This window comes from Pinus tabuliformis, chromosome 5_2 (genome assembly GCF_031772625.1).
Source record: "Pinus tabuliformis cultivar Carrire ecotype Pingquan chromosome 5_2, CPIR1, whole genome shotgun sequence".
Taxonomy (NCBI): domain Eukaryota; kingdom Viridiplantae; phylum Streptophyta; class Pinopsida; order Pinales; family Pinaceae; genus Pinus; species Pinus tabuliformis.
In genome coordinates, this window is record NC_142306.1 from 157,295,780 (window position 1) to 157,318,463 (window position 22,684).

Below are 22,684 nucleotides of genomic sequence, written 5' to 3' on the forward strand. Positions count from 1 at the left end.
TTCCATGGTAGAGGAGTACAACTCTATGATGACTAACAATGTTTGGGAGGTAGTGTCGAGACCTATGGATAGGTCAGTTGTGGGCTCTTGGTGGATCTATAAGATCAAGTATGTTGCAGATGGAAGTGTGGAGAAGTACAAGGCTAGGTTCGTGGCAAAGAGGTATGCATAGAAGCAAGGCATAAATTATGAGGAGACCTTTGCCCCAGTTGCTAGATATACTTCCACCCAACCCGTTATATATTTAGCAGTACATATGGTATGGCAAATTTATCATATGGATGACAAGACAACCTTCTTGAACAAGGTGATAGAGGAGGAAGTATACATTAAAAAACCAGAGGGCTTTAAGTCACATGAGAGGGGCACACATGTGTGCAAGCTAAAATAGCTATGTACGGGCTCAAACAAGCTCCAGGGCATGGTATGGTCAGATTAACAACTACTCGCAGAAGATGGGATTCATTAAGAGTGATGAAAATCCCAACCTTTATTATATTATGGTAGAGGGTGAGTCACTCATCCTAGTGTTGTATGTGGATGACCTCTTTCTGTCTGGGTCATTAGGGTTGATAAAAGACTGCGAGAAGAACCTGACAGTAGAGTTTAACATGAAGGATGTGGGACTAATGCATTACTTCCTAGGCCTAGAAGTATGATAGAGGGAAGGGGAAATATTCCTTGGTAAAGGGAGATACACTACATAGATTCTGAAGATGTTCAAGATGCAGTACTTTAGGCCTACGTCTATGCCTATGATTACGAAATAGAGGAAGATCAATGCATCAAAGGACAGGGGGATTGACCCAACCTTGTATATATAGCTCATTGGTTCCCTCATGTATCTGGTCAACAGTAGTCCAGATGTCTGCTTCATGGTCAACACTCTCAGTTAGTTTATGGTGGGTCCTAAGAGAGTGCACTAGACAAAAGCGATGCATATACTAAGGTATTTGCACAACACAATCAAATATGGGTTGAGGTATACTCGAGGTGATGGTGTCAGGTTATGTGGTTATATGGATGTAGATTGGGTAGGAAATTCAATGGATCAGAAGAGCACATATTGGTTTTGCTTCAACGTTGGATTAGGGGTTGTGTCTTGGTGCAGCAGGAAGCAAAATTTTGTGGTGTCGAGCTCTGCAAAAGAAAAGTGCATGGAAGCTAGCAAGGCCACATGTGAAGTTATTTGGCTTCGGAAGCTGCTAGTGAGTTTGTTTAGTCATAAGATGGAGGCAACCAGTATTTACTGTGATAATCAGAGTTGATTCAAGCTCTTTGAGAATCCATTGTTTCATGATAGGTCGAAGCATATAAACATACGATACCATTTCATCAAAGATTGTGTGCAGTGTGGAGCAATCTAGCTACAACATGTTCCCATAGACAGGAGGTTGCAAATATACTCACGAAATCTCTAGGGAGAGTTAAGTTCATCTATTTCAAAGCACAAATGGGTATAGTGGAGAAAACCTTCCTTGCTAAGAGGGAGTGTTAGTTTTTGGATGATATGGTAGCATCAGACAAGTGTTCTACTCTCTATTCATGTCTAAGAGGCTAAGGAAAATGAGATCTCCAAAACCTAGAAAAGGTTTCATGAGATAAGCTTGCGAAACACATTAACTAAATTAATTAGCCATCATTTAATTATTTGCTAAGTCTAACTTAGGAAAAGTGGATAATTAAAGGGAATTAATTGAGGAGATCGACTTATTCTCCAGAGACTTCTAGAAAATTACTTGGATCAAGTCAAAGATGATCTTAGTCATTGATCACGATTAGATCTTGGTTTTTGATGCTCCAACAAGAGATTATAAGAGCAAGTTGATGGGATGGAGAAGACACAAGAGGGAGAGCGAGTTAGCCAAGGCAGATCGAGCTACCCAGTTGTATTGATTCAACAAGGGAGAAGTTCGAGCTAGAGATCGAGCATCAGAGAGAGGGAGAAGCAGAGAATTTGAGGAAGAGATTTCCAAAGGTTTTCTAGTGTTTCTCCAATTTTGGATTGGTAGGAGGAAGGAGGCTGAATTATCCGCAAAAGAGGCTCAATGCGAGTAGCCAGAAACCATAGTGTAAGTTGTCAAAATGGGACTGTTTCAGTTGTCAGAGACTGGAAAGATTATTCGGGAGGCAAAGCAAATTTTTCTAGAAGTAGAGGGAGGATGGATGGCCTACTTGGAGCCAATTAGCAAGTACTGTGAGTTATTTTAGGCTAGGCAGTGCACATTTCCAAAGAGAAGTGTGAGCAAGCCAGTGGAGGGCCAGTCAATTTGCAGAGGGATAAAATGATCCCCCAGATATTTTTCTAGTATATTTGACGGAGGATTTCCAGTTGGGCATCCAAAATATTGTACTCTCTAAATTGTTGCATAATAATAAAATAAACCCTCATCTGCTACATCAGTTTTCCCTCCGGGGTTTTTTCGGGAACTATTAGTCCGAAATTATTGTGTTGATTTTTATGTGTGCACATATATTTCTTAGTTCCTGAATTTTATATTTCGCGACATATTTTATTTGTGAAGAATGCAACAGTGAATTATTTGATATTTGTCATAAAAAAATAAACCACTAATTAGTTAGGAAAATAATATCCAGTTCGTGCATTCATGGAAATTTCACAATATTTATCATTAATGGGAAAATTAATACCAGATGAATATTCCATATTCATAGTTGACATTTTGTGAATTCAGGTGAGAGGGAAGTATGGAGAGGAGCACTAGGGTTTTGTTTTTTCGTTGTGATGTGGAACGCACCACCACCGAGCCTATGTTCACTCCTAGTGCTCTCGATGATCAAATACATGAGGAGGTCGAGCAACACCATGAGCATGGCCCAGGTCATGGTCATTTTTAGGTTATACATGTGGTGTTGTGGTCATTTTTAGTTGTTGCGTGCCAAAGGACTTTGCAGTCAAATGTGGTGTTGGCCCTGCAAAATATTCCTATATCAAGACCCTTTCTATGTATGTTACTTGTCTTAAAAGCACCGAGAAGCACCTAATCAATTATTTAGATGTTTCTTTCTCTTACATGGTGCGTCATTGTGGGAGTGGCCATTAGGTTTATTTTTCGCATTTTTCTCTCTTATTTTTTTGGCCTTACATGAGTGCTCTATCTATAATGTATGGTAGTTCGCAGAGACGAAGGAATAAATGCATTTGGAGTTTACTCCCTCATGTTTTTCCTTATATGTGTTGGATGATGAATAGATAAAGATTGAAAACATTTGTTTTCAAATTTTCCTAAAAAATATAAATGGAAAGACTTCCCTCTTTTGGATTAGGGAATCAAATCTGGTGGTGTTAGGGTCCTATGATAATAGGATTCATAATTTTGAATTGGCTATGGTTAGTCTTGTAATATTGTACATACTTTTATGTAACTTTCATCTTTTGTAATATGGGAAAATCATGCTACACATCAATGGCGATTTTTGAACTGGAGCTCCCACGTGCCCTTGCCCAGCCATAGTTTCCGCTGCCTTCTGCAAGCCCTCTGCCTGGCAGCCCCTGTTGCTGGGCCTCCTGGTTGCGCCCTTGGCATCCCCGCATTCGGGCTCTGCCTCCCCTTCTTTGCCAGACCCGTTGCTGGCCTCTCTCTCTGTCCCTCACCCCTCATGGCAGGGTGCGACTCCCCCCAGCTGCAGGAAACTGATGAACAAGATGCGATTTTTGCTTCACTAATCTCTGAAAATGGTGCCCCTCGAATCAAACCAACAACAACCAAGTTTGTTAAAAAACTGGCTGATATCCCTGAAATTTCTCTACCTCCTCCCAAGGAAAGCAGCTATCTCTCTAGCCGAAAGAGGTTTGTTCGGTCAATTTACTAGACTGTGGCCCTCCCCCAGAGCTGTTCAGAAATGGGTGGAGCGTAACTGGAGTGCTAACATTCAAGGGAAAATAGCAATAAGATTTTGTGGCAGAGGATATTATACGTTCCTCTTTGAAACCAAAGAAGACCGGAACCTTATTTTCAGAAGCGGCCCGTACTTCATGGACTCAAGAGGCCTCTACTTGAATAGATGGTCCCCAAATTTCGATCCAGAAATGGATGTCCCTAATGCAGTTCTGGTCTGGGTCCAACTGCCTCACCTCCCTCTCCATTGTTGGGGAGACGAATCGGTCAAAGCAATAGGAAATGTTATTGGAAAATACATTGACAGATGCGAACCAAAGGACAATATGCATGCCTGTGCCAGGATTTGCGTAGAAGTAGACTTGGGGAAGGGCCTCCCGGAAGCAATAAAGATCAAAGTGGACCAGTGAACTCATATTCAACATCTGGACTACAAACAAATCCCGTTCAAATGTAAGGCATGCCATGAATACAGTCGTTTTTCTAATAGATGTAGCAAATTAAAAGAAACTGAAACGACTGAGAATGTAGAAGTAAATGAAGACACATGGGAACAAGTCAAGAGAAAGAAAACAAACTCCAAACAATTAGGTCCAAATCCAAAACAACACATGGAAAAACTGGTTGCTACCTCCACTCCTCCTCTCATCATGGCCCAACCAATACCCTCATCATCAAACCCTTTCGAATCCTTGGAAGAAGAAGAACCTTCATCCCCTTGTTCTCCCTCTCAAGACAAAGCTTTAGTAGTCATACACTCTCCCATTCAGAACTTCTCATCCCCTTTGCCCACCATAGACCAAATCCTTACAAGAAACAAAGTTAAAGAATCAAGCAACACCTCAGAGCAACCAAAAAAAGCAGGGAGGAAGTTGAACAAAGAAATAAGAGACGAAACAACAGCTAAAGAAATGGCCACAGGTACTCAACAACCAATGGATTCTTTTTTGGCCAAACAAAGAGGAAACAGGGAAAAGCAGAAGGAGAAGATCGGGGCTCACCAAAAATCAAGTAAGTAATGATTTTGGTCTCTTGGAACAGCAGGGGTTTGGGCTCCTCTCTTAAATCCAACGCAGCCTGAGATATCATTAGAAAAGAACAGGCAAATATCTTTTTGATTCAAGAGACCAAAATGTCCAACCAAGATTTTCAAAAATTACTGAAAAAACAAAAAAGTTTTGAAGGAATAGCAACATATTCAATGGGTGCTTCAGGAGGCATAGGCACAGTATGGAATAAAAGGAAATGGGAGCTCACTAGTCAAAAATCAAATAACTGGTGGGTCAGAACTAATCTCAAAAACAAGATTACAAACGAAGAATTTACAGTGTTAAATATTTACGCCCCAAACCATTACAGGGACAAAGCATTATGTTGGGACTCCGTCAAAACAGAGGTGCAAGAGTGTCAAAGAAGTACGTTGGTCTTGGGAGGCGATCTGAATTTAATAAGGAACATTGAAGAAAATATGGGAGGAAAATATCTCAATGACCCGTCAAGAGCTGCTTTGGAAGAAATTATCGAAGCCCATAAACTCATTGACATCCCCCCAGGTAATGGGAAATTTACCTGGAATAATAAAAGAGCCGGAACTCAAAATATCAAAGAAAGAATGGATAGGATCTTAATTCATGAGAGTATAGCAGTAGGATTCTCATCCATAAAAAGCAAGATTGTCCATGCCACAGCCTTTGACCACAAGCCAGTGGTTCTGATTCTAGACAGACTCGAAAACTTTGGGCCAATCCCCTTTAAATACAACAAAAATTGGGACAACAAGGAGGATTTCAGCAAGATCATTAAGGACAGCTGGGAAATTGAAGTCCTTGGTTCTCCTCATTTTGTATGGGAATCCAAATTAAAAAATCTAAGAGCAACAATTAAAAAGTGGGCAAGAGAGAATGCACTAACAGAGAAAAACAAAAAAATTGAGTTGCATAGAAAGCTGGAAAACTGGAGCCAGGAAAACGAAAACCAACAAATAATAGAGGAAGAACAAGTTCATGGAAAATAAATTTTTATGGAATTTTACAGGCAAAATAGACATGAGGAGGAGGAGCTGAGACAAAAATCTAGGTGCCTCTAGCTCAAAGCGGGAGATAAAAATACTTCCTTCTTTCATAACAACCTCAAGCTTAGAAGAGATGGCAACCAAATAGACAGAATTCACACTGAGGGGAAAGAAATAACCGAGCGGGAGGAAATCAAAGAAGCAGCTCACAATCATTTTAAATCTCTCTTATCGGCTGATGTTCAGCCTCTGGACAACACTGATTTCCTTCAACATATTGACAGTAAAATCAATGGACAGCAAAACAACGAGTTGGAGAAGGAGGTGTCTGAGGAAGAAATTAGAGAATTAACATGGAGCATGCATCTGGACAAAGCCCCGGGTCCAGATGGCTTCACCGTAGCCTTTTACAAGACACATTGGGAAATAATAAAGAAAGATTTTGTCAGGATGGTCAAAAACGTTTTCAAAAAAAACAAGATGGGAGAAAACACAAAAACTTCTCATTTGGCGCTCATCCCCAAGGAGCCAAACCCCCTCTCTTTTGATCGTTTTAGACCCATCTCTCTTTGTAACGCCTCCTATAAAATTGTTACAAAAATCCTGGAAAATAGGCTGAAAAAGATCTTGCCTAGTCTCATCTTGGAGAATCAAGGAGGGTTCGTCCCAAAAAGACAGATAATGGATAATGTAATTCTAGTACAGGAAGCCATTCATAGTAGCATACAAAGAAATGAAAAAGGCATGGTCATCAAACTTGATATGGCTAATGCTTTTGATAGGGTCAGTCATTAGTTTCTAGTGGCAGTTCTTCAGAAGTTTGGAATCTCTAACAAGTTCATCAACATTATAATCGAATGTATTTCAAACCCTTGGACAGCCCCCCTGATCAATGGAATTCCCAGCCGCTACTTTCGCAGTTCTAGAGGTTTGAGGCAAGGTTGTCCTCTCTCTCCTTTTCTATTTATCATTATGGTAGAAACTTTAAGTATACATCTTGAAAATCAAAGGAAAAAAAGGGAGATAACTGGCATCAGCATAGCACGAGGGATAAAAGAAATCAATCACTCTCTCTTTGCCGATGATACACTCCTAATTGGAGGAGCCTCAAGTATAATAGCTAGGAGATTCAAGAAAATTTTAGAAACCTTTCTGGCTGTCTCAGGGGGTTTGCTCAACAATAAGAAGTGCAGAATCTATACTTGGAATGTCTCGCCCAAAGTAATGCAAAGGATTTCCCAAATTATGGACATCTCGGTCCAAAGGAACTGGAGCCATTTTTCCTACCTCGGTTTACCTCTGGCAAAGGAAGGGGTCAAGTCCAAGACATGGAACAAACAGATAGAAAAGATGAGAGGGAAACTTCAAAGCTGGGGGTTGATGTGGTTAAATTTAGCGGGCAAAACCATCCTCATTAAAGCTCTTTTATCAGCTCTTCCCATTTATCAGTATGCTGTAATATTGGCTCCCGCCAGCATCCATAAACAAATGGAGCTAATCATGAGAGGATTCCTCTGGCAAGGAGGGAAGCAAGACACAAAAAAATTCAGTTTGGTTCATTGGGAACAGGTGACCCTTCCCTTTGAAAAAGGAGGCATCTCCATCAGGATTCCAAGTTTAACAAATAAAGTAATGGGCTTCAAGCTTGTTTGGCGAATGTTAATCGAAAAAGGCAACTAGTGGGTCGAGGCTCTTCTTAAAAATTATCTCAATGGACAACATTCAAAGATTCTCTCTGATCTGATCATGGAAAGACCATGCACTCAAGCTTGGAGACTCATTAAAACAACCATCCCTCAAATAAAAAATTACATTTCAAAGAGCCCTGGAAATGGAAAAGACACAGATCTATGGACTGACAGAATAATGGGATCGAAGCCTCGAATTCAATGTCAGCAGTATTGTTGGACACCTAATCCTCAATGGGTTAGTGTGGAAGCCAAATAGACAAAAGGAGTCCAAGAGACCTTGGGATGTGGAACCCAACAGTCAAACCATGTACTATAAATGTATATCACTTGTTAATAAAAATGTATTCTCATGTTTTATCTTTCATATTATGTTGCTGCCATGTATGTGTTTAACATGGTATCAGAGCAGGCGTATTCCTGCCCTGCATAATTACTTTGAGCCATTTGTTTTATGGCCTTTATGTGCAGGTCATTTCTGCCATCACTTATGCATTTCATGAATATTTTCTCAGCTAAATTCTAGCTGCAACCTCTGTCATTTCTCCAGCCCTATTTTTAGCATTCCTGCCCTTGTAGAGCTAGAGCGCAAGTTTCAAATGTAGTTTTCTGCATCGTAACTCCACTGCCATTATTCTCTATCCTCTACCTCTTTCCCTTGATAGAAAATCTGTCTTGATTCTTTGTCTGCCATTTTGTTTCAGACTTATCCTTCCTCTCTACCGCTACCTGCGGTTAATCGATCTCATACCCTAATGAAACTCGGAGCAGCGAAGAAGAAACAAGCTTCTACCAAGAAGAACGAATGTGTTCCTTGATCTCTGTGATTTTCATTTTGATTTTAGTTTATATTTGATTCCAGGAGAAAGCATTAAGACTGATTTTGCAACACTGCTCCGAGCATCTGCCACAGGAGTGGCTGAGTTGAGCCTCAATTAGGCAGCAACATCCACTAGAGGAATTCGGGAATAAGAAATAACTAGTTTCGTCAAGGGCTATGCCTTAATTGAGTATGAAACATTTAAGGAGGCTTAGGTTGCAATAATGAATCTTAATGGAGCAGAATTATTGACTCAAAACATATCTGTTGATTGGGCCTTTAGCAATGGTCCATTTTGATGCAAAACTGTTCGTCGGAGGTCACCCTATGGGGGCCATCGCTCAAGGAGTCTTGTTAGGAGAAGACACTGAAGTATACATTATTAGATGGTGAGATCTATAATAGCTGGTAGTTGATTTGAGTTATTACTAGTCTACGCGTGACTAATTGAGTTGGTTTGATATTTTGGTGTCTGGTATGTATTATTTTATAATGCATATTATCGACCTGTCAATCTGTACTAAAGGATGATGTAATTAAAGCACTAGAATGCGGAAGTGCAGTGGAAGTTATTTGCAATTATTCATGAACTTCCTAGTAATCTTCAAAGCTTCAGGAGGCATGGTAGCTGAGAAAACACCGACTTGGAGATTTGAAGGTAGCAATTGAAAGATATCATATATCTGGTCCTTAAACCCACGTGAGAGAATTTCATCTCCTTCATCAAGCACAAACATTGTGATTGAATCAGGACGCAAGGCACGACGTTGCAGCATGTCATAGACTCTACCTGGTGTCCCCACAACAACATGAACACCTGCGGATTGGGAGCAAACTATCCCATGCTATGAACTTGTGATAACCTGGTTTTGTGATGAGTGTGCAACAATACAATGCAAGTAATCTGAATGCATTGAATGGTTAAGGGTTTCAATAGTGAGCACTTCATCATATACATTGTATGCATATATCTTATATCGCCGAATCAAGTACTCCAGTGTCTTGTGAGCAAGGTTACAAAGAAGCAGATATCCAAACAGTAAATGCAAGACTGTGGCAATAGATTTATCTAGTTTTGCATTGTATTCTCTATTTTGAAGCTTCGGGTCTATCTGTAGGCTTTCTGAATTGAACAAAGCAAAGGATCTCTCAATTGTGGAGAGTTCATCAAGCCCTCTAAGAGCAATATCATAAACGCTTTCCAAACTAACGTCTGTTGCTTCAGTGGGATCAAAAAGAATTGATGGAAGCGTGAAAGGCCTCTTTTTCAAATCCTCAACTTGCACATGGGTGGAGGCAACAACTTTAAGTTGTGATTCCAGAGAAGTTGCTGCAAAAAGAATAGCACCCAGATTGTCTCCTAAAGGGGCGAGTTCAACTCTAATGCGGGGAAAATTCTTCATGAAGATAATTCTTAGATGAATGGGTTGCTAATTGCTATTATTAAACCTTTAAATCAGTGGGACGAAATTTATCAAGTTCTGATGCAGACTTAACAATGGACAATTTTATGAAGTTTACTTTCATTCCCTTGTCATAACAGGCAATCCTAGGGCTGTAGCAGACTCTCTAGAAGTTGAATTTGTTATACAGGTGGCTGGGTCAAGTTCCTTTTCAATTTGCGCACTGTATTTCTTAAATAGATGAATGTGTAAAGCTTGCATCCTTGCTGATATATATTTTTGAGTATTCATAACGAAGAAACAAGTATTTTATTTGTTGTAGCCTTTGAGTCTCATTGTTTGGGAATGCATAATATACTTTCCTTGTATATGAATGCAACCAACCATCGTTGTGTATGGATTTGGAAAATAATTGTAGAGTTAAAATCTTGCTTTTGGTTCATTCCTCAAGGAATAATATCACTTGATTATTGTAGTTTTCTGGGAGAACAAACTTTGAGAATACCTTGTAGTGACATTGGTTCATAGTTGGTTTAAAGTGTAAATTAAACATTAGAGAAAATGGCCAGAATCAATGAAGTATTAGAGTTCCTCAAAACTCTGATATTGTCTACTACTCATGATACATTAAAAATCAGCAAAGTTTATCTCACAGACATTCAGGTCTGTCTACAAAATGCACAAGAGAAAATTGATTTTTTGCAGCTCGAATCTCAGCTACAGCAAGAAGAATTAAAACAAAGAAGTCATTCTGAACCTATTTCTGTTCAGAAGATTGAAATAGACTCCCATAAAGCAGCAAGGTTACATGTAGATGCAAAAGTTCAGCTTGCACTTCCCAAGCCCACCATCAGACCTTGGGAAGAGCTTGTCCACAACAAACAAAGAACTGGTCTCGGATATGAGAAGGACTTGTCCTTTCATATTCCAGACTACTCAAAGCCCATTCAATTTCAAAGTGTTGGATTCCTTCATGACAATTCACCTCCAGCTGTTCCAGATTCTGCTCCTCTTCCACAACAACAACAGATTGTGAAATGCCAACACTGTGACCGAGTAGGCCATCTGAAAGATCGCTGTTTTGATCTTCATCCATGTAAGCACTGTCATAAAACCAATCATTCTTCAAACAGATGCTTCAGAAACAAGTCTCTTGCAAGAACAAAGATTCATCTAGGATGGATCGCTTCTTGGCAATGGGCATCAACAGCCAAGAAGATATTTCAGTCACATGTCAGAACTTGTTCCAGAGTATTGAACAGTCTTGTAGTTGAGTTTTCTCCATCATCTCACCTTCTATTTGACGGGGGGGGGAATGATGGTCATTTACAAGCTTCAAAGTCACATCAAGCGAGCCTAAGCCACAACCTGCCACACCAGTTTCAGAGTTGTAGCCAAAAATAAAGATGCCCCTGAACATGCCTTCAGTTGGTAATCTGGGACACTTCCTCTAGCAGAAGACTTCAGCTTCGTGCCAGTTTCGGAAGAATTCCAGGAACAAAATTGAGAACACTTCCTCTAGTAGAAGAATTCATCTTTTTGCCAGTTTTGGAAGAGTTCCAGGAATTGCATTAAGCATTCCAGAGTTGTTGGTCATCCTTAAACCATCACAGGTTGAGACTTCCCTTTTCAGGTTGAAGTTCTCCCTTTTATGCGGGGTGAGACCTCCCTTTCATGGTTGAAGGTTTCCCTCTTCAAAACAATAGGAGCACTTCCTCTAGCAAAAGACTTCAACTTCTTGCCAGTTTTGGAAGAGTTCCGGGAACTGCACTAAGTGTTCCAGTGTTGGTGGTCATCCTTAAAACACCGCCCCTTATACCAACATTTCAAAGAGCACATTCAGTCTAGTGTTGCCATGCATTTTTGCACATTTTGTATTACAGCTCTCTTCTTGGACTCATACATAACTCTTCAGATTAAGGGGGGGAATGTTGGACACCTAATCCTCAATGGGTTAGTGTGGAAGCCGAATAGACAAAAGGAGTCCAAGAGACCTTGGGATGTGGAACCCAACAGTCAAACCATGTACTATAAATGTATATCACTTGTTAATAAAAATGTATTCTCATGTTTTATCTTTCAGATTATGTTGCTGCCATGTGTGTGTTTAACAAGTATAGACCCTTGAAAAATTGGATGGATGCAAAAATTATAAATTCTCTCTATGACATTTCTGTCTGGGATCAAAATAGTTGGTCCACATGGAAGGACCTTCCTCTCCCAAATACTTGAAAAATCAGTGGGCTGAATTGAAGACAACACTGACTGGAGCCATCCCAATAAACAAAACATCCCAAGACAGCTTTGTTTGGGACCCAAGCGGAGGAAAGTTTACAGTGAAAGCCAGGTATAAGTTCCTCCAACCTAGCAACAACCTTGAAAATTGGAACCTTCGAACAACAATTTGGAGGAACGAGTGCCTTCCAAAAATAAAATTTTTCGCTTGGACCCTCTTGAAGGGTAAAATCCTCACTGCTGAAAATCTCAGGAAAAAAGGGATTCAAGGGCCATCTATGTGTTGTTTATGTCGCAAGGAGGAGGAAAGCAGCCAACATCTATTTTTAGATTGTGCCATTGCTCAGCACTGTTGGCAACAAATTTTAAGCCCTCTGAAGTTGCCCATGGAAAATTTTGATCAGCTCAAAACTTTAAACATGAATTGGGAGAAACGCTACCCAAATACGAAACAAGGTAAATCTGCTATTATTCGCATTTGGAAATGCCTTCCATCTGCTTTCTGCTAGAAAATATGGCTCTCTAGAAATAACTGCATCTTCAAAAACCAAAAGCCAATCCCAACACTCATTCTGGCTAAAATTGTGGGGTTAGTGGCAGAAATGATCAGTGCCAATTCAGTGTACAAAGACGATCAAAATAACTGGCAGAATGAAGAAAAGGAATGGTACAACAAATTCCCTTTGGTGTGTTCAGTGAAAAAACAAGTGTAAGCAAGGTCAGGGGGAAGAAATAAAGGCTGGAAGCTCAGGGGAAGCCAAAATGAAATTGAAAATTGGATCCAAAATCAAAAGACATTCACTCTTCATTTCGATGGGGCCTCTAAAAACAACCCCGATAAAGCAGGAGTTGGAGGATTTATCCTTGATCAGGAAGGGAAAGTCGTCTCTACTTATGAATGGGGGCTTGGTAATATGACAAATAATAAAGTGGAGGCTTACAGTTTGTTTCTTGGCACTTGCATTCTCAAAGATCTCCAAGCCAAAGGCCCAATAATAATTGGCGACTCAACAATCATCATCGCTGCTATGGAATCAGGGAGGAGATTTTAAAAATCAGGCTCTCAATAGAATTAAACAAAGGATTGTGGAAAACACCAAGCAGTTGGGAAACATCACGTATAAACATGTTCTGAGAATATTTAATCACGAGGCCGACTCCCATGCAAATAATGCAGTGAATTGGTCTGTTGGGCAGGTCAAAGACATCAATAAAATCTATGAAAAACAATCCCCTGATTTTCCATTCCCATTGGATGGGATTGAGTCACATTGTTCCACCAGTCATATCAGCAAAATGAACACAACCCACCACAATCAAAAGAATAGGAGGACCTATCATCTCAGCACTGAAAAAATCTCTGATCGTCCTCTTAGATCTGCGAGGAGAATCTATAGATCAAGCGATGATCTGCATTGGATGTCGGAGTCGGAAAAATCCTGCTTGAAGGACATATAAAATTTTGGTTTTAGTCACTTCAAAATCAGTAGAGTCTACGTAGGCAAAATAAGAAATGATTCCCGTGACAGGTGTTAGCGCTTGGAATTTCACCTCAGGCTGAGAAAGGTAAACTTCAAGGCAACATCAAATCACTTAGCCTCGTAGCTAGCCCTACGGGGCAGGAGAGGGTTCTCTCCGGTCTATCTCAGTAAAGATCTTCAATGGGCGAGATGACCAATAGAAAAACACTGATTTTAGGCTAGTAAACTGATCAAGAGGTTTAAATTTGGGATTTTTAAAGTTTTGGTGGAAAATTGGGGAATGGCAATTTCGGGTGCGGGGATTGGACACAGTTTTCGCAGGGAGTTCTTTGGGGCGACGTAGGAAACAGTATTGATGCCTTTGATAGAGATGGATGGATGAGAATGAATGATGAGGAGTTAAGGAGAGCAAGCAATAACCTTGAATTCCCCTTAAATAGTTGAAAACATTGATATCAAGCAAACTTAAAAGCAGAGCATGACAGTCATGAATTCTACTTTAACACTTCATTTGCCTAATTTGCAGAAGGAAAAGTAAGGAAATGATTCACATAACACACTTACAAGTACAAAGAGAAACACACCATCAATACATGTGACCACAAGAATCCCAAAAAGGACTGCAAAACCCTGGTCTTCCTTTGCCAAAAATTGCAGAGATACAGTGAATAATACAATAAGAGCTTATCCCTCAAGAGTCCAACCTCTCCAAACATGAAAATGATTGAGAAAATACATAATATAGACCATGCCAACCCATTCCCTAGCCTCTAGGGGTCGAGCTCATACTTCTAGGAGCTGTTTCAACCAATTCTAAACTGAGTACTAAAAACTAGGCAGTCAAAACAACTTGCCTCTACAAACTAGGAAACCAATTCATTCATTAAATTTTTACCTATCACATGAATGAATCTTCTAGAATAGGTAAATAAGTGTCATGTCATCATGAAAATACATTAATTACATCAAAAAGGGTGAAAAATCCCATCACAAGTCAAAACTGGTCAAAGCCGGGCGAATTCCTGAGCTGTAGATGAATTCCTGTGAAAACTGCCCAACGGGTCGCGCCCTCTTTCTGAACGGGTCGCGCTACTTTGGAGCTGATTTTGAGGTACTTCCAAGTGTCCAAATGAGGAAAAAGTGGGCTTGTTGGAAAGGTCTGGATGTCTAATTTCCAACCCAAGTGGAATTTCTGAATTTGGTGGTCATTTACCCCTCCAAAATTGCAATCTCCCAAGGCTGCTTTCTGTGTGTCAAAAATGTGGCAGAAAGTCATTTTTTGCTTGTTTTTTTGACTTTCTGGAGGCCCAAAACTTGGTGAAATTTCTTGGCAATGGCTGAGCAAGTGTAACTTTTCATGACAAATCCAAAAATGCTGAGTTTTCCCAAAAATGAGTTGCCCAACGAAAAGGTCGCGCGCGACCCGTTGGTGGAGAAAACCTGTGTTTGGCACAAAAAATTTACAATTGACAAAATTTTCTCCAAATTTCTTGAAATTTGGGCTGGGAGTCCCCAATAAAGTACCATGCTCAGTCAAAGAGGCTTTGGCCAAAATTTGGAGTGGATCGGGCCTTTTCCGTCGTTTTAGTGCCTTGGCCAACCTCCTTGGATCTGGCGATTGCAATTTTGACATTTCTCTAAAACCATGACACCTGTGCAAAAAGTGAAGGAGATTTTTCTTCTTTGGCATGTTATGGACAAAAACCTCTCTCAGTTTTCCAAAATTCATCTTTTATTGCTCTGGAACATCATTTGAGTGCGACTTGTCCCGATGTGTGAAACAAGGAATTTTGTCGAAATGGAGCGAAATGAAGGGGATAAGAGGCTTCTAAATTCTTGGGGAAATTTTTGGAAGTAGGGAGGGATGTTAGGAAGCAGGGGAAAGTGGAATCGCAGAGATCGAGTGAGGGGAAGGGGTCCAAAAGGGCAAAACATAGGCCAAACCTAGAAAATTGCCAGGTTGTAGCTAGAAACTAGGGTTTGCGCGAAAATGAGGAATTTGGGGGATCTCAGTGATGGAAAGTGTTTGATAAGGTACATGAAGGATAGGGGAAGGTGTATGAACATCTGGATACAAGTTTTGCCAATGATTTGACCGTCCAAGAGAAATTGCCTTCAAAACCCTAGGAGAGGGAAATGACCTTACCTAGGCGCAACTGAAGCATGAACAAGGTGTAAAATGACTCATTAGACACTGATATGATAATGAAAACTCTATGAATGATGATAGACTCAGCTGAATAGTGACATAGATTGGCATTTGGGCAACTTTGAAAAGAGTGAGAGCAAACCCTAGACCTAATGCCTAGTGACCAAATTTTGCTTGAAGACTCACTGAAATGACAAAATTTGACCTTGACACTTCAAAATCACTTTGTAAGAGCACGTTTGATCACTGGAGGAAGGCTGGAAAGACTGACACTAACAACAGGTGCAATCTTGAGAAGGGTGATCAGAATCATGAGAAAACGGTGACCGAGCTAGCTTATAAGCAGGTTGGGACTCGCAGGTTTCACTCGAAAAACAGTGTTTGTGATAACAAGTTCAGGGACCGCTATCTGCTTGTCAAAGTTTTAGGTTCAGGTTCTTGTTGCTTCCTTATCAAGCTGCTCGCAGGGAGCAGAAAGTGTCGCAGTGGTCTTGGTTGGAAGTGGATCGTCTTATCTTCTCTTCTGCTAGCCGAGAGAGGTATTGCCTTTGTCTGTAGCTACCTTAAACATTTTTTCACTAACTCTTGGCATGTAATTGTGGAACAGATTGCTTCAAGTTTTGTGGGGATCGTCTCCCTCTGGCTGGTCCCTTTTTCGCTCTATTTCCATTCTCCCATTGTCTTCGCCCCTTTCTCTTTTTCTACAGTGCCAGTAGTTCTTGTTCCCTTTTTCTCTTTGTCAAATCCCTTCGGTTTCTCCATCCTCTCCACTACCATCCTCCCCTTCAGTCCTCTGCTCCAACCAGTTTTTGGTGCTCTTTAGCATTACAAGATTTCCTGAGATTGCAACAGAGTCTTGAATACCTAGAACCTCTTGATAACTACCCACAGAATCTCTGCTTCCCACCCTTCTTCCTCCTGTAGACTGTAGATCAAGCTACGATTCAAGCTCAAGGAGTCAATCAATCTTGCTTCAATAATGTCTGATAATCCCTTGGACCGTATTGAGACTAATAGCAGATGCACTCTCTACAAGGCGCACTGCTTTATGATAGCTCGATTCATAAAATACTTCAACAAATTGAAAGTCAAAGTCGAGTCTGAGAACAAGTCAAAGAAAAAGAAATTTGAAAAACAAAAAGCTGAAATAGAAGGACTTAAAGAGAAGTGACAACTCTTAGAAGAAGCAGTCAACTATATAAGGATGCTGAACCAAAGTGTGCAAGGTGAAGTATCCACCAAGCGCAGTGATAAGAAGGATCGGCCCCCAGATGACTCAGTTAACCAATTCTAGTGTTAACTCTCTATTCATTGTAAATATTGTTTTCTTTAGGTCAGTTCCTACGGCAATATAGCCGTTATGTCTTTCATAACTTAAGAAACAAGAGCAGTGAATTGGAAATCGGGCCTGCGTGCCCATTTGGCGCCAATTCCACTGTGTTACCTCAGGCATATGTAATGGGACTCTGTCCCTCTTTTGAAATTTTTTAATATATAAGTACCCGACCTTGTAAAAAAAAAATATTGTACATACTTTTGCTTTGTGCAAAATGTTTTCCATATTAAAAATTAAAAAATGTAAAGAGGGTATGTCCTAAAATAAATATCAAAGGACAAAAAGAATAAGAAAAGATCAAAAAAGTGAAAAAATATGAACCCCAAACAAAAACAGATCATGAAAGTGTGCAAGTCTAAGTGCCACTACTTTTTACTTTATTGTGCAAAATAATGGTTGTGTGCAGCTTGTCATAAATTCCACAACCCATGATAGTCAAACTGTTTAATCTTGACTACTTCATGCTTTAAATTTCATGTTTATAGATGAAGAATAAAGATTTAGCCAAATTGTGTAATCTTGGTAGATCAGTAATTAGGTAGAGAAATAAAATGTGCTCATAAGCTTAATTTGAGCCAATGGAAGATATAAGGTTAGAATTACATAGTTTGCTTTTCAAAAGAAAAAGGAAAGAAAGGGTCTGCTAGCCTAAATGCACCCAATAAAGTGAAGAAAAAATGTTAGGGTAAGTAAAGGGTAGGTACAAGAAAGGTTGCATAAATACAAAGTTGTTAAAGCAAAAGCACATTTATCATGCTTAATCCTATGTTTCAATGTGCAGGAGCAGTTATGAAAGTGAAAAGATGTTCACAAGATGATTTAATTAACTTCCCCTCATTTCATTTCACCCCCCATTACATACTTGCTAATTTCCCCATCATCCCATCATTTCTTAAGAATATACCCTTTTTCCCTTCATTTTGACCCTTACCCCTTGGTTTCACACATTTCCCTAGCAAATTACCCTCCAAAGGTCATTTCCCAACCCAAAACCCCTCTTTCTTAGTGTGAAACCCATTCCCCTTTGAAAAAATCATTTTCCCCTTATTAATTTCCTTATTTTATCTAAAAAACCCATAAAACCCCCCTTGTCCTAAGTTTAAATTCCCCCTCCGCATTTACTTAATTAACTCCACCATTCATATATTTCCTGACAAAACCCTTTTAACCCATAAAACCCCTTTATCCTAAGTTTTGTTTCCCCCTCGCTTTATTTAATTAACTCCGCAAAATTCACATTTTCCCGATATAAACCTTTTAACCCACCACCCTTGGTGCGGTTAACGAACCTCGCCACATTAAACCTTAGTCCCATTGTATTAAACCCGCTCATTATATTTTTAACCCGCACCATATTCATTAATTAATTACAAATCAGTTGTAATTAACCCCCGGGCCCCACAAATCTCCGCCCTTATTCCCTCCGTGCATTTCCACCACACGACAGCTGTTAGATCTTTCACCCCTAGATCTGATGGCGCGCATCCATATCATGTTGATTTCTTTTCCAAGCTTTACCTGCCCGAGAGCACGCGAGATTCGCGGTTTTGCTCGGGCCCCTTTCGGTTACATGGTAGCTTTGGGTTAACTCGCGTGTTCTCATGGAAAAACCGCCCGACTGCTAAAAGCGGTGCGATGAACCTTAGCACTGCCTCCCCGCGTAGGCCGAAACCATCCACTGTTCATTATGAAATTCCACGCCAATTCTAGCCGTTACCCGTTAAAACGCCGAAGACCCTCATTTTCACTCTTTTCGCTTGTTTTTCACTGAACGCTGCCTTAGACATTTGCGTCACCTTGAGCCTCTGCAACCGAATTTCACCATTGATTACCTCCCAAACATGCTCCGAACTCCATCCACAGACATCTCACTTCAAATAAAGCCATTATCACCTCCCTGCCAACCTGGATTTTATTAACAAAAGGTTTAGTTTTGCAGGTTATTAGCAGAACAAGAGCTTCGATAAACAATTTTGATACTAGGTCCAAAACCTGTTTACTCCAAGATTCACCAGGAAATGTATTCAAAAGGCTTTATTCAGAAGGAAAAGACAATTATCACAAAGCAGAAGGAAACGATTTACATAGTAAATGTTAAAACAGAGATGAAATAATTTTCACTAGCACAGCAAAAGATTCTTACAAACTACTCTCCAAGCAACATTTTGTATTCTACATGTGTCTTTTAGTAAAAATCATTTTTACTAAAAACACAAAAGCATGAAAGAGTGAGTAAGATTTACAGTAAAAGGTAAAAATGAAAGCAGGTGATAGAGCATACAGTTAAAAGACTAAACAGAGGAGGTAGATGAAAGTGTATCAGATGAAAGGTCATAAGTAAATATGACATCCAGCGTGAAGACCAAACAACCAAGCAGCTTAAAGGGCAAAAGATCAAAGACTAAAAGATAGCAGAACCTAAATAACAGGGACAACAAACAACAGTTCAATAGTTGTCTCTATCTTCTTGCATGAAGATATTTCTTTTTCCTAGATTAGTTCTCAATGTAGTTTGAGATATTTTGTAAGTTCTTTTGTATAAATACTTCATAATTCGAAGTATTGAGTGTGGATTGCTATACATTTGTAGAGTTATTTTGATCTTAAACCTAAGGGTTATTGTACCAATTTTCAAGTCAACAGACTGGAGCAAGTAATAAAAAGATTGCACTATAGGATTCATGAGATGAGCTATTGCAGTGAAGTATCTTCTTTGTCTGATTTTGTTACTTTATTATGTGTTTCATAAACTTAAATGTTATCTAAATTTGAATGAACTAACTGGAAATTTAACTCTGAATTTGTTTAAGTACACTCTGTTTTGCACAGTTAGTCATTTATATGTTTTCCTCTGACATTCGGATTTGAGAACCCTTAATTGCTCTCCCATCCTGGTTGACCTCTTTCACTTATCTTCATAATCCGGCTTAGGGAACCCTTAATTGCTCCCTGGATTCGATTGGAAACCATTTCACCATGAAGCCTTTGAGATCTGTAGTATCTCCTCTATCTTGCCCTGTAGACACTGTTTTTAAAACTTAATGCAGTCATGTTTGTCTGACATTTGACCCCATAGCCCAATGGTAAAAGACAACCGTTTTCATCTAAGTAAGTGATCCCACCACCCAAATTCAAATAAAAAACCCAAGCACAATCATAACTAGCCTAAAATCAAATAACTAAACAAAGTTAAATTAAAAAGAGAGATCCCTCTCCGAGATTAGGAAGGCTAGATCCTGATCTCCAAAGTTGGTTTGTGGTTACCTCTATCATTTCTTTTTATGACAACTTAGAAGAAATTTTGGAGTGATAACATTAGTGGCGACCATACTGGGGACTTCGATCCTCAATCTAATAAAACTTTAAGGAAACCTTAAATTTAATCTTAAGCCCCTTAAGGTCATTTTCACAAGTTGTTTTTGAAAATTTTCATAAAAAATAGTTAAAAAAGGTTAAAATTTTGGCTCCCAAGAAGACTCACTATACCAGGGAAAATCCAGATCCAAACCCTGCTACCATAGTTGATGACCCAAACAGGATTTTAAGAAAACCTAAAAAAGTAGAAACTCAGGCAAGTAGTAGCCAATTAGTCAAAGCAAACTCACTCCCTGAGGAGTTGTCAACTTTAGAGGAAATCCCTTTTGATTTGTCATTTGACCTCTCATTATTTAGAACTAAATCGGAGAATGCAATCCATGAAACAGTGTTAGACCCTGAGTTTATTCAAATCATTGAATCAAAAAGGGTGATTATCCATCTAGATTTAGATAAATTTGTCTTGGAGACTTTTGACAAGTTAGAAGCGTTGACCTCTACATTGATAAGCCATATAGACGATGCTTACCTTCAACAATCTGTTGAACTCGCTGCCCTCACTGCTGCTACCTTTGAAATTTCTGCACAATCTTCAATCACTGTAAATACACCTTCATTTACCACCACCTCACCAATAATATCCACCACAGTCCATTCCCCTAAACCAGTTATTCATCAGCCAAACACCTCATCCTCATCTAGTTCATCTCCATCCATTTCAAGCCCTTCCTCAAGTACCAGATCCTTACCCCCTAGTCAAGCCAGAATCTCAGCCATGGCAGACTGATATGCACCTCTGGTTTTACCTGCACAACTCCATGCCATGCCCCAAGATTATCAAAGAAAAATCTTTTTGTTTGATGCTACTGGTCAGTACACTGCCCAACAACATGTGAACAAAATGACTGACTATTTTGAGTTGCATGAGGTAGATGAATCAGATGTCTGTTATGAAACCAACTCAAGAAAAGATAGAAAAGATAGATCAACGCCTTAGAATTCAGGCTGTTCGAGGGGGCAACCTCCTTTACAGTACATAAATGAACAAATCTTGGATGATTCAAATGACAAAACCTCCTTTCTATATATAGGAGTCTAAGGAGTCATAATATAATCTAGCCGACCTAACAATAATAATATAAAGCCACAAAAAATAACAATAGAGGGATTCTATGGGGCACAGTAACAACAATATGGGGGCAATAGGGGCACAACAATATTAATAAGGGGTATAACTACAATAGTAATGGGGTAATCACTAGTATTATAGGGACCCAACATGCCCCTCTCCTTCAAAAAAGTGTTGTCCTCAACGCTTGAGTAGTTCTGGATACTTCTGCATAAAATTCTCATCCTCCCATGTGGAATCTTTAGCGGATAAGTTCTTCCACTTGATAAGATACTCTGAAATTGATCGATTTCGTAGCTGTCGAGTTCTTGTTTCTGTGACTGCTTCCGGTTCCAATATAATTTTTCCTTCCTCATCAAGTTTTGGCAATATTGTTTGAACTGGGAGCTTGTTGCCTATAACCTTCTTTAAACATGAAACATGGAAAACTGGGTGCAATCGAGAAGCTGCAGGAAGCTCCAATTTGTATGCCATAGTACCAATCTTTTGCAACACCTTGTATGGACCATAATACTTTGGTGATAATTTATTATCCTTCTTAGCTTGCTCAAGGGACATTTGCTTATATGGTTGTAGCCGTAGGAATACCCAATCACCTACATCAAAACTTCTTTCACTGCGATGTTGATCTGCCTGTTGTTTCATTCTATTCTGTGCCAACACGAGGTTATCCTTTAAGAGTTGGAGGACTTGTTGTTGATGTTCGATGTGATGTTCCACTGCCTGAACCTTAGAATTTTCTCTTAAATATGATGTGATGGATGGTGGTTGATACCCATAAAGTGCCATAAATGGGGTCATTTTTGTTGCTGTATGGAAGGAAGTGTTATACCACCATTCAGCCAGAGGCAACCATTTGACCCATTGTGTCTGTTTATCAGATACAAAGCAACGAAGATATCCTTCCAAACATTTGTTTACTATCTCAGTTTGCCCATCAGATTGAGGATGATAAGATGAGCTATGAGCTAACTGAGTACCAAGACAAGAAAATAATTCTGTCCAAAAATTTCCAGTGAAAATGGGATCTCTGTCACTTACAATAATCTTTGGGTTTCCATGTAGCTTTTGAATTGTTTCCATAAATGTAGTAGAAACTGTACTGGCTTTAAATGGATGTGATAATGCACAAAAGTGTGCATACTTGGTAAGTCTGTCAACTACCACCATGATGACACTCTTTCCCTCAGACTTGGGTAAACCTGTGATAAAATCCATTGAAACCTCCTCCCAAGGTTGGCTTGGAATGGATAAAGG

At 39.6% G+C, this 22,684-nt stretch overlaps 1 protein-coding gene across 1 annotated transcript in view; it reads right to left on the bottom strand.

Moving 5' to 3' along the window:
- Window positions 1–9,224: 9,224 nt before the first annotated feature.
- The window catches only part of LOC149158000 (uncharacterized), a 28,319-nt gene continuing 14,859 nt past the window's right edge, over window positions 9,225–22,684 (bottom strand). Inside the window, exon 2 of the mRNA XM_089433848.1 lies at window positions 9,225–9,776. Coding sequence (XP_089289974.1) covers window positions 9,225–9,776 — 552 coding nt within the window. The remainder of the gene's footprint in view (window positions 9,777–22,684) is intronic.